Genomic DNA, 13,798 nt, shown 5'->3' with positions numbered 1-13,798 from the left:
GAGATCTTAAAGGCTTGAAGATAAACAAGCAGCTATCTAGCTGAGAAGCAGCAACAAAGTCCACAGGGAAGAAGCACACCAGCCTGTGCGATCATGAGGTGTTGATGGGATCAGGTATCAGGCATCAAAGACCCAGAACAAAAATTCCTATCAATGTGAATGAGGGGGAGTACGAGTGGAGACTCAAAGACCATCTGTAGACAATCAGATACCCCCTTACAGAAGGGTCACAAGGAAGAACTGAGTCAGTCTGGGTGCAGTATACCACCGTTGAAGTATGTAACTTTCCTCCACTTCTTTAATGCTTTCTCCCCCCTACTGTCATTATCCCAATTCTATCTAACAAATCCCAGCTAGACCAGAGAAAGTACACTGGTACAGATAAGAGCTGGAAACAGAGAATCCATGGCAGATAACCCCTCAGACCGATAATGAGAGTAGTGATACCAGGAGGGCAAGGGAAAGGTAGGGGGAGAATGGGGAAACCCATCACAATGATCTGGCCCGACAACAGAAAAGTGGGTGAAGGGAGACATTGGTCAGTGTAAGACATGAAATAATACTAATAATTTACAAATTATCAAGGGTTCATAAGGCAGGGAGGGTGTGTGAGGGAGGGCAAAAATGAGGAGCTGATAACAAGGGCTCAAATAGAAAGAAAATGTTTTGAAAACGATGATGGCAACTTATGTACAAATGTGCTTCACACAATGGACGTATGTATGGATTGTGATAAAAGCTGTACGAGCCCTCAATAAAATGATAAAAAATTATTAGAGAAAAAAAACCCTCAGCAACCAAAGAACTTCCGCTGATTATTCTCTCTTATAACTAGCTGCTCTTTACAGTAGCATTTCACTGCTACACTCTCAGCATTGGGAACAGGTAGTCTCACTAAACTGAAATCCACTCGCGCTTAGAGGTTTGGAGAAAGGAAAAGAAGAGGAATAAATACCCAATCGCATTTATTCCTGTTTTCATTGTCAACTCCCCACACTAAGAACACACTGGTATTACCCTGAGTGTGGGTTTGTCCTACTACAGCTCCATGGGGCATGCAATGACTGCTCCGAGGCAAAAGTTACCGTAAACTTTAAAAAAAAAGACTTCTTCCAAATGTAATTCACCTCAAATTCTTCTGCCTCAACTCAAGAGAGCCAGTTTCACTGTTGTTGCTAGCTAGTTCCTAGAGCAGAGATTTTCTCTTTAATAGTTTCTCTTAGCTAGTCCTAGTTTTTTATATTAATTCAGAGTTTTAAATGCTTTGCCCGACTCCAAATTTATGGAAAGGTATGCTAATAATCTCCAATTATTCCTCTTGGAGCTTTAGAACCAATGTTAGAGTGTAGGCTTATCAAAAGTGGCATAAAGAAAAAACCATTAAAACAAACCAGATGTTAAGTTTAACATGGGACTAAATTTTGTTCCTGACTCTAAATTTCAAATAATCTGAGAAATTATATGGTATAAACTGTTTTTATCTAAATTTATTTTAAAACTTTTTGAGGTATACACTGCTAGATCATATATATATATATAACTCAGTAATACAAAGTTAGATATAAAGCTCTTCATAAAGTCTATGAGTCACAGTGTTTACATGTTGGGCTGCAAACATGAGGTTAGTAGTTTGAAACTACCAGCCTTTCTGTGGGAGAAAGATGAAATGTTCTACCCCTGTAAAGAGTTAGGGTCAAAGAAATCCACAGGAGCAATTCTAGTCTGTCTTATAGGGTCACTATGAGTCAGAAATGACTCAATAGCAGTGAATGAGAAAAGACTTTAAATATAAGAATAACAAATTGGATATGTCACTTAGTCCAATCACAGTTTGGAGTTGCTTAAATCTGGTTCATAGATGATCGTTAAGTCACAGCTGGGCAATCATAAACATCGTAGAGACAGCACGACATGCTGGAAGGATGGCAGTACACAGGTGGCAAGTGAAGAGAGTCATGCTTATACTGTATGGTGGCAATTGGTTACAATTAACAAGTAAATACACTGAGCATATTAACGTACACTAGTAATGAGACAGGTTGGCATTCTTTGTTTCCTAATATTATGATATCACTGAGGGCAACACGGCATCATTTCTGTGGAATTCTTATCAGAAAAGGATAACTTAAGTCTTAGGGAGGAAACACTAGACAGATCCAAATTAAGGGGCATACAAAAGAATGTAAGATCTATATTATTAAAATAAGAACAATACAGGCAGAAGGAGGAACCATTCTGATTAGAGTGAAGAGACTGGAAAAATATATTTAACTTGTGTTTCTAGATGAGATTCTAAATGAGAAAGGAAAACAGCTCATGAGTTCTGAATAGGTCTGTAGGCTGAATGGTATTGCTTTATCTGTGATTTGTTTTTTAACTTGAAGGGGCTCTATGAGAATTATAACAGCACGTGCTCTTGTTTTTAGGACACACTGGAATATTTAGGAATCATGAGAAATAACATCTGCAACTTGCCTTCAAATGGGGAAGAGCAAACGGAGTGAAATGTTATCTGTTGGAGAATCTGGGTGAAGCAGCTCTCTATACTACTGCTGCAACTTTTCCCTATGTAATAAACTATTCAGAAGCATGAACCCCATTAACAATATAAATCAACTTAAAAAATCAAAAGTATATACAATATGGCAGTCAACCTGTGCTCTCATCAAAGCTTGAGCTTCACAGCTTAGAAAGAAAGAAGTTTTGAGAAACAGCCTAAATTTAGTTGAGGATGAACAGATCAGCCATCAAGACAGATAATCTCTCTGCTTTATCTCTTAATATTATTAAGTAAACAGCTGCAGTTGTAATTAATAATAACTTTTCCTTATTTTGCAATCAAAATGGGTTTGGAAAAGGAAACAGTCATGCATCTATCTCCTCTTTTTCAATTATAATTGCTCTATTTCATATCCAGTGGTTTGGAGAGAAACTAGAATAAAAAGGGACGAGAAGAGAAAAATCATACGGTGATTAATACTCATACTTTATGTGTGCTAAGACTTTGATTTACCTCATTTACTCCTTGTAAGACCCTGTTTTCTCACCTTCATGTTTAGTTAGGAAAAGTAAGCTTGAGAAAAGCCAATACTTACTTCAATACCATGGAGATTCATCCAGCAAACACTAAGCATCTTCACCTATTATTCATATGCCTCATAGCTGGTCTTTTCATTTTCTTTTGTTTCAAAGCATTGCAAGCTTTGATAAATTTAATGGCAATTACCACAAAACATATTTGAGGGAAAATCTTGACTGGAATATTCTAAAATATGATTCTACCTATACTGATATTAAATGGCAACAGGTTACCTGTCCATCAAGATGTATAAAAATCAAATAAGAAGAGGCAAATGAGTCAACACATTTAATTGAATTGTCCTGCACTACACAAAAAGTGTTTCGAAATCTCTTAAGCAAGTTGAAACCTTTGCTGTGAGAAGAGTAAGAACAAAAGATCACTCACCTTGATTACAATGTGTCCCTTTCTGGTTCCACTCCGGTCTAGTTCTCGATGCTCATGTACCATAACAATTTCTCCTTCTTCTTCAACTTTATGAGTATTTTTTTCCACATGATTTAAAATTCTCCAATAATCCTGCTGAGCTATGCAGACGAACTGTCCGAGAACAACGTGGGGACAATTAATGAATCTGTAGTACATAAATATATCACTGTGCACCAAGGCAGAGCACAAAGGTAGGAAATCAAGTGGCATCAGTTCTTTTTTATTCAATCCCTTTAGCAAAAAAGAGATGAAATATATAATTCACACTCAAAAAGGGCAAAGATGTCCAATCTGTTTTGAATTCTGCAGTAAAAGGAGAAGTGAACATTTACTTCTCTCAAAACTGATACGATGCAAGGAAAACACGAGGCAAGACTAAGAAACAACCCAGCAGTTCCTATTTTTTCCCCTTTATTTTTTTAATTTTCAAAAAAGACAGAGTTAGAAGACAGAAACGTAACAAATCAACATCTTTTGGGCACATTCTCTTTTATAAACATATCTTTGTAACAGACATAGTTTGCTAAATTCCAAAAATATTTGAATTGGATATCAAAATCTTTTTTTTATGAAGAGGCAAGTTTTGGGACTCCTAATTCTTAAGTATAGTATTTTACTTTTAGGAAGGAAAAACCAGCTTAGCCATTTTTCAATAAATGAACAAACAAGAGTACTCAACCAAAGAGATAAGCTTACCTGACAATCATCTACTTTAGTTCTGACAACTCCATGCATATACTGTTTATCCAGAGTGGGAGTAATTCCAAAACTATTTCCCATAAAGAGGTTTTCAATTTTTCCACCTGAATGACTGATTTCTACAGTGCCGTTTAAAATAACATACCACGAGTCAAGCTATAGAAAAAGAACAAAGGTTTAAAGAATCCTTTTTAACAAGTTTTATATTAACTTCGAAAAAAGAAACTATGGACAATATCTGGGACAAAGTAGTCACTCAATAAATACTTGCTGATAAAACTATGGATAATTGGCGGCTCATACATCTTGGCGCGTCTCAAACGCCGCTGCCTTTCCAAGACGTCGAGGGACGGGAAAGAGGAGACTGGTTTTCGATATGTTCTATTGGTTGAGTTATTTCTGCCCTGCGGACGTTCAAGAGACTTTTTGTGTCTCCCGAACTTGACCCGAACGCTGGACGCGTCCGCCTACAGCGTGCTCCGAATGGATTCTCCCGTCTCCCGGGCAACGCTCTGCTACAAAGGTCTGCCGGGCGGAACGCTCGCCGAGGAGCTTCCAAGCGTGGCCGTCCGGCCGCGCGCTGGCGCAGAGAACCCTTCCCCACCGCCTACGGAATCGGACCGAGCCGGGGTGGTCCGACCCCGCTTGTGGGATTGGGTGCCTTTCTGAGAGGTGAACTGACCCTTGTGTCCGCTAGGTGATGCTTCTTAGGTGCTCGGACTCCGAGCCTCTGTGTCCCTGGTGAGAAAGAATCCCTTCATGAGACGTAACTTCCCACAGGAGAATAATTTGCCTCGTGGGAAATAATTGGCGTCATCACTTAAGCCAGAAGTGTCCAGCCCATCCGTGGCCTCACGCAGCACTTTCCCTTCTTACGTTCGAAGACGACTGGGCAGGTTGCAAGGGCACGGTTATAGGTCACGTAGCTTATCTCTGAGTCAAGCTCAGTGTGTGAGTTCCCTGTGAGCAGGGACTCCGCCTTTAACAGCCACAGACAAGGTTTCTTGGCTTCTCCTAGTGGGTATGACGCGGGGATGAGATTTGCAAAGTGGCTGCTAAATAAAGTGACTGAATTAAAAAAAAAACAAAACAAAAAAAACTATGGATAATTAAGAGAAAATAAAAATGCATGTGTGGTGGGGGTTGGGGGGGAGCTTTGTTTATTTCCAATATGCATATATACCTGTTCTTCATGTATTGACTCATTATCTGGCATTTACATTTACAACAAAAGAATCTACTACTTCACTCTCAAGCATTCAAGATGTATAACCATCAGTAACAAACAGAAGTGTGAGGCGAGAGTAAAGCCGGCTGTAATGGCCAAGGTTATATGTCACCTTTGCTGGACCATGCTCAGTAGATTGAGGATTGTGTATTAATGTCATTTGGTAGTTATGTAATGATGCATCATCTTCCATTTTCGCATAATGACCTATCCATATTGTTAAGTGAGAACTAGGTATATTATTTTGTAATGTTGAAATAGTTACACTACCCTGCTTTTAAAACTTAATATATATACTTGTTCATCAAACACTTTTTAAAACCATCTCCCATATGCTTAAATGTTTCAGATGTTTTCTAGGATGCGGGTAGAAGGCATTAAAACTAAAACTTGAGACAAAGTACCTGCCTTCAAAGACCTTCCATCAAATATTTCTAATCTTTACCAATTTGATAAGAAATATAGTGAAAATTTCCAACAGTAGTAATATCTTTCGATCTTTCTGCATTCTCTCTCCACCTATCCAAGTAAATATTCAAGTATTTTTGAAAAAAAGAATTTCCAGTTATGCTTCAATTGGTAGCAGTTCACTAGGAAGAATGGGTTCCAATATATTTTAATCCTTCTTTTAGAAAATATGTTATAAAATGAAAACATTTTGAATGACAGAAACACATAAATAGAATAATAATAATAAAACCCTTACACCCCAATTTGAAAAGTGAAAATAAACTGTTTCAGTGAATATTATTGACTGAGCATCTATTGCTAGAAAATAAAAATTACAGCAAAGTAAATAAAATAAAACACACACACACAAAACACCTTATCTTTCAGAAACCCTAATTATCTCACACTCAGCATTCACATAATTTCAAGTTAAGATTTATGCAATTTTTAGAAAGTAAAATGCTCTAAAATTAGTTCCATAGTAGACAATATTTATTTGCTAACTTACCTCTTCCCCATCTTCAAGAATAACAGCCCCAGCCTGCTCTACCACTTCGAAGATCATCACTGAGCAGAGTTCTCTCCTTACAGACATGGTCATGTTTGCAAAAGCAGGGAGCTGATGCATAAACTCCAGTAACTGTTCTATAAGTGAAAAAGAAATTCTAGTATAAGGATAACAAGTAAATCCTAAAATTCAATACCGAATGGCTTAAGAATATGCTTCTGTAGAAAAATGACTGCCATGTAGAAAAACAAGTGCAATTTATACCAGTTATATAATTTATACATATATTCAAACTTATATATAATGATGGGTATACTGGAAGAGAGCTGGGAAACTGTTCAGCTCGACATTCAACATCTCATTGTTTCAGAGTCATAGAGACAGGGTAGAATGGTCCCGCGGACTGCTGAGATTCTAACTCTTTAAGGGAGTAGAGAGCCCAGTCATTCTCCCTCAGAGCGGCCGGTGGCTTCAAAGTGCTGACCATAGAGTTTAATAGCCCACAGGAAAGAGCTTATCTAATTTTCCTAGCCTGAGATGTTACCTCATGGCGGCTGGGTCAAATGCCCTTTGATCTAACAGGGGTCCTCAAACTTTTTAAACAGGAGGCCAGTTCATTGTCTCTCAGACCCGTTGTAGGGACGGACTATAGTTTAAAAAAAAACTATGAACAAATTCCTATGCACACTGAACATATCTTATTTTGAAGTAAAAAAAACAAACGGGGCAAAAACACCCATCAGGCCCCATGTGGCCCGCAGGCCGTAGTTTGAGGACGCCTGATCTAATAGATTAACCTAATGTTAGTCTAGTTGTTAATGAGCTAGAGTTTTAAAAAAAAAAACCCTATTAATGAATGTGAATAATTAAGAGATAACAAGCATGAGTTAGATCTTAATGTTTGTCCAAGAGAGTAAGCGAGTACAAGATAAACAGCTTTTAATGTAACCAGCAAATAACTTACCTTAGGTTATTCCTTGGGGCATCTACATGAGTAATGAAACTAAATATATGAAAGCTATATATACTTGTGTATAAGCCCGGTTTTTCAGCACCTTTTTAAATGCAGTTTTTGTGGTAAAATTAGGTGCCTGGCTGATATTTGAGTCGGCTTATATTCGAGTATATATGGTACATGAAAGGAGCCCTGGTGGCATAGAGGATTATGCATTGAGTGACTAACTGCAAGGTCAGTAGTTTGAAATCACAAGCTGCTTTGTGGGAGAAAATTAGGCTTTCTATGACTGTTCAGATTTACAGTCACGGCACTGTTAAGATAAAGTCTTGGACACCCACAGGGGCAATTCTACTCTGTTCTGTAGGGTCGCTAAGTCAGAATTGATGTGATGACAGTTGGATTTGAGCTTTTTATTTATTTATTTGAATATATATGTGAAAGTTATGGGCTGCAAGAGATGAATATTCTCACTGCTACTAAGTTGATTTCAACTAACTTGAGAACTAATCATGTTTCATTTTTTACAAAAAAGTCTTGCAACGGCTTATCAGGGACGGAGGGAGGGAAGGGTGAGGGGAATTGGGAAGCAAATAGTGAATGTTAGAGGGAGGAGGGAGCACCAGAACTGATTGTGATGATGTAGATACAACCCTTTCTAAAAGCAACTTAACAATGAAGTGTATGATATGTGCATTTTATATCAATAAAACTATTTTTTAGAAAAATTTTGTTAAAATAGCATAGTATATAATTTCTTATCAATAAAAATGCACTTTCAATTTGTCTGGACAGTGATTACAAATTTACATCTAAATTGATTTAGTAACTATGTCGGTCTTCAGCATATTCCTTCACTCACATTATTAATAGCAATATTAATAGCACCCATCTTCTAATATGATTAACACCAGTATGATTAGTGTGATAGAGAGCCCGGTCAAAGTAATTATACATTAGGATGGCCTCCTAATAGAATTATAACAATATACCATATATCCTCGTGTATAAGCCGAGTTTTCCAACACATTTTTAATGCAGTTTTTGTGGTAAAATTAGGTGCCTTGGCTGATATTCAAGTCAGCTTATACTCGAGTATATATGGTATATACAGTAATCTTTGTTCCTTAAAGAATATACTAGTATCCTCAGTATCAGTAACATCCTAAGCAAAGGACAGTAGTTAGTTCTATCAGACACTGTATAAAGGAAAATTCAATGTGCTTCACACAATGGATGTATGGATGGATCATGATAAGAGTTGTTCGAGCCCCCAATAAAATGATTAAAAAAAAAAAAAAAGGAAAATTCATAGTTCTAACCAAAAATTTCAAAAAACACATGTTCAAGCTAAGGTAATAAAAACATACTTTTTGGCATTCCTTGAAATTAAAAAAAACTACTTCATAGATAATGGAAAGTGTTATACTGCCTTGTGGATACTGAATAAAAGTTTTGTTTTACAGATATGGCAGCCAGGCAGCCTCTAATGACCTCTGTCTCTCATTACTTGTGTTTTCACGTAGTTCCTGACTTCAGTTTACTAAGCTTATTCTGTGATCTAAAACAGCATCACTGGCTGAATGCCACTCCTGAGGCTAGCACCTAAGACATTAATCTTCCTTAGATCACTTGCATAATAATAACCTATGGAGGAACCCACGTGGTAAGGAACTTGTGGTGAAACCCAGGTGAACAGCAATCTTATAAGTAGACCCTCTGGCCCATTCTCAGATGACTGCAGCTCCTGCTCATATTCTGACGACCACGCAACAGGAAACCACAAGATAGGAGCACTGGCTACCCCACTTCTAAATTTCTAACCAAGAGAATCTTCAAGACAGTTAAGTGTTTGCTGTTTTACGTCACTAAGTAATTTGTTATGCAGCAATTGATAGCTAAGACATACATTAGGACATAAAATTCTTTATGCAAACAAATATACTTCTTACCAACGTCATCATCAGTTTTGTCTGCAGGTTCTTTTTCAAGACACTCTCTAACAAGATCTCGCCCCTGCAATGGATCTGTTCGATCAATCTCTTCATCTTCTTCTTCTTCATCCTCAGAATCAACAGGTCCTTCGGGAAGACGAGTCAGATCTACATCTCCTACCTCACTCTCAGTAGCCTAAAAAAAGAAATGTAACCATGCATCATTTCATATCCTACAAATTTGTATCCAGAGGCTCCTTAGGATAAAGGTGGGGTGACCTGCTTCCAAAAGGTCACAGCCAGGACAACAGGTGGAATGAAGTCCAACAGACTCAAATGGGGGTGCCATAGACTTGACAGTAATGCCTCGGTTTGTTTATCCCTCTCAACCAAATGTTACAAAGAAGCTAAGATGTAGTCAATTAATATGGTCCATCTAGCCATAATTCCTTTTGTGATGTATTAGAATTCTGGACTCTGCCTGTGGCTATATGATCCCATTTTGGAGGGAGTACTCTAACAGAAGCCTTGGGCATTGGGCTGCTAACTACAAGGTCAGCAGGTGAAAAATACCAGGCTAGGCTTTTTAGTACCGCAGTCTCCAAAACCTACAGGGGCAGTTCTACCCTGTCCTACAGGGTCACTAGGAGTCAGAATCAGTGTGATAGCAGTGTGTTTGTTTTACACTGTTACAAGATTAAGGTAGGATTAAGTGCTGAGATCACTAGAGGGTGTGAACCAAGTCATACCCTTGGTTTCATTGGGGCATCTTTAAAACTATATTGCTAGAGGATGTGACTAAGATACTATCCTTAGTTCTCCTCAGGGTTATGGTCAACTAAAAGGCAAAAACCACACCTTCATCAAAGCCATTCCTCTGTGTTTGAGAGTCATCTGACCCAAAGAGAGAAGGCCTAGGATCATTTAATGAGCATGTCCAAGATCTGTCTGAAGTGGCTGGGGATGCTAAAAACAGATGCCCCACAGACTGTGGCATGGAGACTGTGAAAGAGAGCAGAAGGACCAATACCAAGACTAAACAAGTGCGAGGTCAGAGTGACAGGTTGGATTCCTGGCCCATGGAGGCAAAGGCCAAGAGACCTCCACTGGCTGACAGGCTGATGACCAGAGAAACTTGCCTGCTTGCTGAGGAGAGGGTTGCTGTGGAACAGCAACTGTATCCTATTTGCTGACCCTACTCATGCTAACCTATCAACTTCCCTAATAAACCCCTTTCATTGTTGAATATTGCCGGTGAATTCAGTGTAGCCATTGCAATAAATTATTGAATCGAGCACAGAAGCAGAGTGCCCTGAAAGGAATGGTTGGGTCTGAAGAGGGCAAAGAAGGGCTCTCGGCTCTGCCTCGTGGCAACAAGGAAGCCAGAGGAAGTTAGCCTCCCCCCACCCCATGCTGTTTATTGCACAGACTGTATTTTATATAATATCAAATATACAGTGATATTGTATTTATAAAAAGTTTCTCCCTGCCAAAAATATAAGTTCATTGTTGCACAGGGTGACATTCATATGGTAAGCCAGCACGTAAGTATAAAATGGTAACAAGGCTCATATTTCACCAAATATATTAATACCTATACTCTAAAAACATATTTTTAAAAGCACAAAATTTCATAAAATACAAAATGTAGTAGAGAAAATAATAAATTATTAACAAACTAATAACCATTTCATGAGCACATTACTATGTCCTGGGGTGCTGTAAAAAAGAGGCCATCCCTCCACATCAGTAGGGTAGTAATCATGCAAATTATGAGCAGAAGAAAAAAAGTGGAGAGTAATTCTGAAAAGTGCTCAAATAGATCCATCCTAAACAGCTGAATTCTCACTATTTGCTAATACCTTATGGTGGATCTCGTATACTGTGCAAAGAGATAGAATTATTGTAATCAATTTTAAAAATAAAATTTTAATTACAACCACAAAGTTAAAATTATATTAGCCTCTGATACTTGTAAAGAAAATAATATATTATAAAAATATTTATAGAAAATATCAGTCATCTTTTAGAAAATAAAATTGTCTTAATTTGGTTTATACTAACATGATTCATATTATAAAAGAAACAAAAATCTCAAAAGTTACTCCCTCTCCTTCCAAAAGAGTTGAATACATGGGCATTTCATAATAATAAAAGGCACTCAAATATTAGTATTAAAAAAGACAAAAAAAGCTTTCATCAAAACATTTAATTCTTCTGTTAGATGGCAATGTCTGCCCAAAGGATGTCTTCCTTCTAGTGGGCAAAGGACCCACACCTGGAACAGACGATTCACAAAGGATGACACTTGAATGGCTAATAAACATGAGGAAATAACCTCATTCACTAGCCATCTGGGAAATGCAAGTCAAAGAACCATGAAATGCCATCTAATACCCATAAGTGTAGCACAATTAAAAAAATCTGAGGACAAATGCCGGAGAGTGTGTGGTGGGATTGGAACTCTTAGGCACTGCTGGTGCGGGCTTGTAAAATGTGCAGCCACTGTGGGAGGCGATATGGCGATACCTAAAACAGATGGCCATTGAACTACCATGACTGGGCATATATCCCAAAGAAATAAGAAACAGATCACCAACAGACGCATGCTCCCCCAGGTTCACCACAGCACAGTTCACAATAGCAAGAAGTTAGAAACAGCTTAAATTCCCATCAGTAGAAGATTGGATTTAAAAACTGTGGTACACATACACAATGGAATACGATGCATCCCTAAAAAACAGATGAAACTATGAAACACTTCAAGACATGGAGGGATCTGGAAGACAATATGCTGAGTGAAGCTAGTCAATCACACAAGGGCAATACTGTATGAGTTCACTACTGTGGGAACAAGCAGCAGGATGGGCACAAGCTCAGGCTTGTAGGACATCCAGTCTGCTGGCCAGTGGGGCCAGACAGCCCAGTACAGAGCCTGACTGGCACCAATTAACCATACACCATGTTCTCTAGGTAAGTATTTTGAAGGTCGCTTTGCCAGAGGGCAACTCACCTCAGTTGGGATCATACCATCAAGGGAAGGGAAGGGAAGGGAGGGGAGGGAAGGGGATGTTATCTATAGAGTGGCTGCCCTGCAAAGCTATGATGAGGTCTTCAGACATGGAGACATCCCTATTAGAGGGATGATGGATCCTGATGGGAAAATCAAGTCAGGAGAGGTGAAAGGAGCAATCATGTCTGGGGGAACACAAATGCATGACTGTTGGTAGGAAAAGGGGGAGGACCAACCTTCAGTTGTGAGGAAGAATGACTGAAAATGCTTTTGGGGAACCAAGGGCGAAAGTGTCCCTGGTGGTAAATACTGAACGGCCACAACAAACTGGGCCTTTGAGTGTATCCTGGGAACCGAGGCTGGGTGCTATGGAATGCTGGGACACTGAATCCGGATCTTGAAGGTACACAGCATGCTCCAAAGGCTGTGTCACAAATCCTATGAATAAAATACACTGGGTTAACTGGCATCTACCTCGGATATACTTGTAATCTGAAGACTGAAGTCGGAAAATACATGGTGTCTGAGGAAGTGGAAGATAGCTGTATTAAGACTGTTGAACTGTTGGTAGCCAGACAAACATGGTCTTGTTATATCAATACCCTATCTGCTGTATTAAGATATGCATTATTCTGGCAAACCTGTGACTGACATTATCAGTGATTATTATTGCAAATTTCCCCTGAAAATTAACCTCCATTGTTTGTGTAAATAGCGTTCAACCACGAAAGGAAATAAAGTGAATAATTCAGGTACCAATTGGCTTAATATACCTCACTCAGCAGGGCTTTAAAAAATTAGTACCAGAGGCTAATCAAAGACAGTATTAACGGAAGATCGTTAAGTTCCAAGGGGATGATCGTTAATAACCTAGCAAGGAGGTTTTGAAAGGGAGTCAAAGGTAGATAAACAAGCAAACATACATAGATTCAGGAATGGGTTTGGGGTTTGCACTAAATCCTAGCTACAATTTAAAAACAACGAGCAATTACATCCTGCTTGATACTCACCCTCAGGAAGGGAACACAGAAAATATGGGTGCTATAGCAAAATGTAGTGAAAAAAGCACATGGTGTGACTATCAGACAAAATAGCGTCTGGGATTTAAAGGCTTGTCTCTACACAAGCAGCCATCTAAGTGAGATGTCAAATAAGTGCACATGGAAGAAGCACACCATCATTAGTCACAGAAGGATTTTAAATCTTATAATCCAAAGTTGAAGGAGGGTTCAGTATTAGAGTCTATTGTGAGATTCCAGTTTGCAGAAGGTTATGGATGACAGTGATAGCCCAAAATACATTTGTGAGACGTACATAGGAAATAAGCTTCCGGTAGGCCTGGTAGGGCATGATCAAGGGGAATGTAACAAAGAGGAAGTCATGAAACCCTGGTGGGGACTGAGCATGGTAGTGGGACAGGAGGAAAATCAAGGGAAATAGAGGAAAGAGCTGGGAGGCAAAGGGCATTTATAGAGGGCTAGATAAAGACATGTACATATGCAA

The 13,798-nt window shown here is 38.7% G+C and overlaps 1 protein-coding gene across 1 annotated transcript in view; it reads right to left on the bottom strand.

Moving 5' to 3' along the window:
* Positions 1 to 13,798, bottom strand: part of RAPGEF6 (Rap guanine nucleotide exchange factor 6) — a 231,350-nt gene that overhangs the window by 76,987 nt on the left and 140,565 nt on the right. The window contains exons 8-11 of the mRNA XM_004696982.2: positions 9,301 to 9,478; positions 6,394 to 6,530; positions 4,205 to 4,363; positions 3,467 to 3,619 (exon numbers count right to left, since the gene is read on the bottom strand). Of these exons, the coding sequence (XP_004697039.1) occupies positions 3,467 to 3,619; positions 4,205 to 4,363; positions 6,394 to 6,530; positions 9,301 to 9,478 (627 nt within the window). The remainder of the gene's footprint in view (positions 1 to 3,466; positions 3,620 to 4,204; positions 4,364 to 6,393; positions 6,531 to 9,300; positions 9,479 to 13,798) is intronic.

This window comes from Echinops telfairi, unplaced genomic scaffold (assembly GCF_000313985.2).
Source record: "Echinops telfairi isolate 266 unplaced genomic scaffold, ASM31398v2 ScPeMD7_7469;HRSCAF=8507_1, whole genome shotgun sequence".
NCBI classification, from domain to species: Eukaryota; Metazoa; Chordata; class Mammalia; order Afrosoricida; family Tenrecidae; genus Echinops; species Echinops telfairi.
The sequence above is the reverse complement of the archived record's forward strand: the minus strand, read 5'-3'. Positions and strand labels throughout refer to the sequence as shown.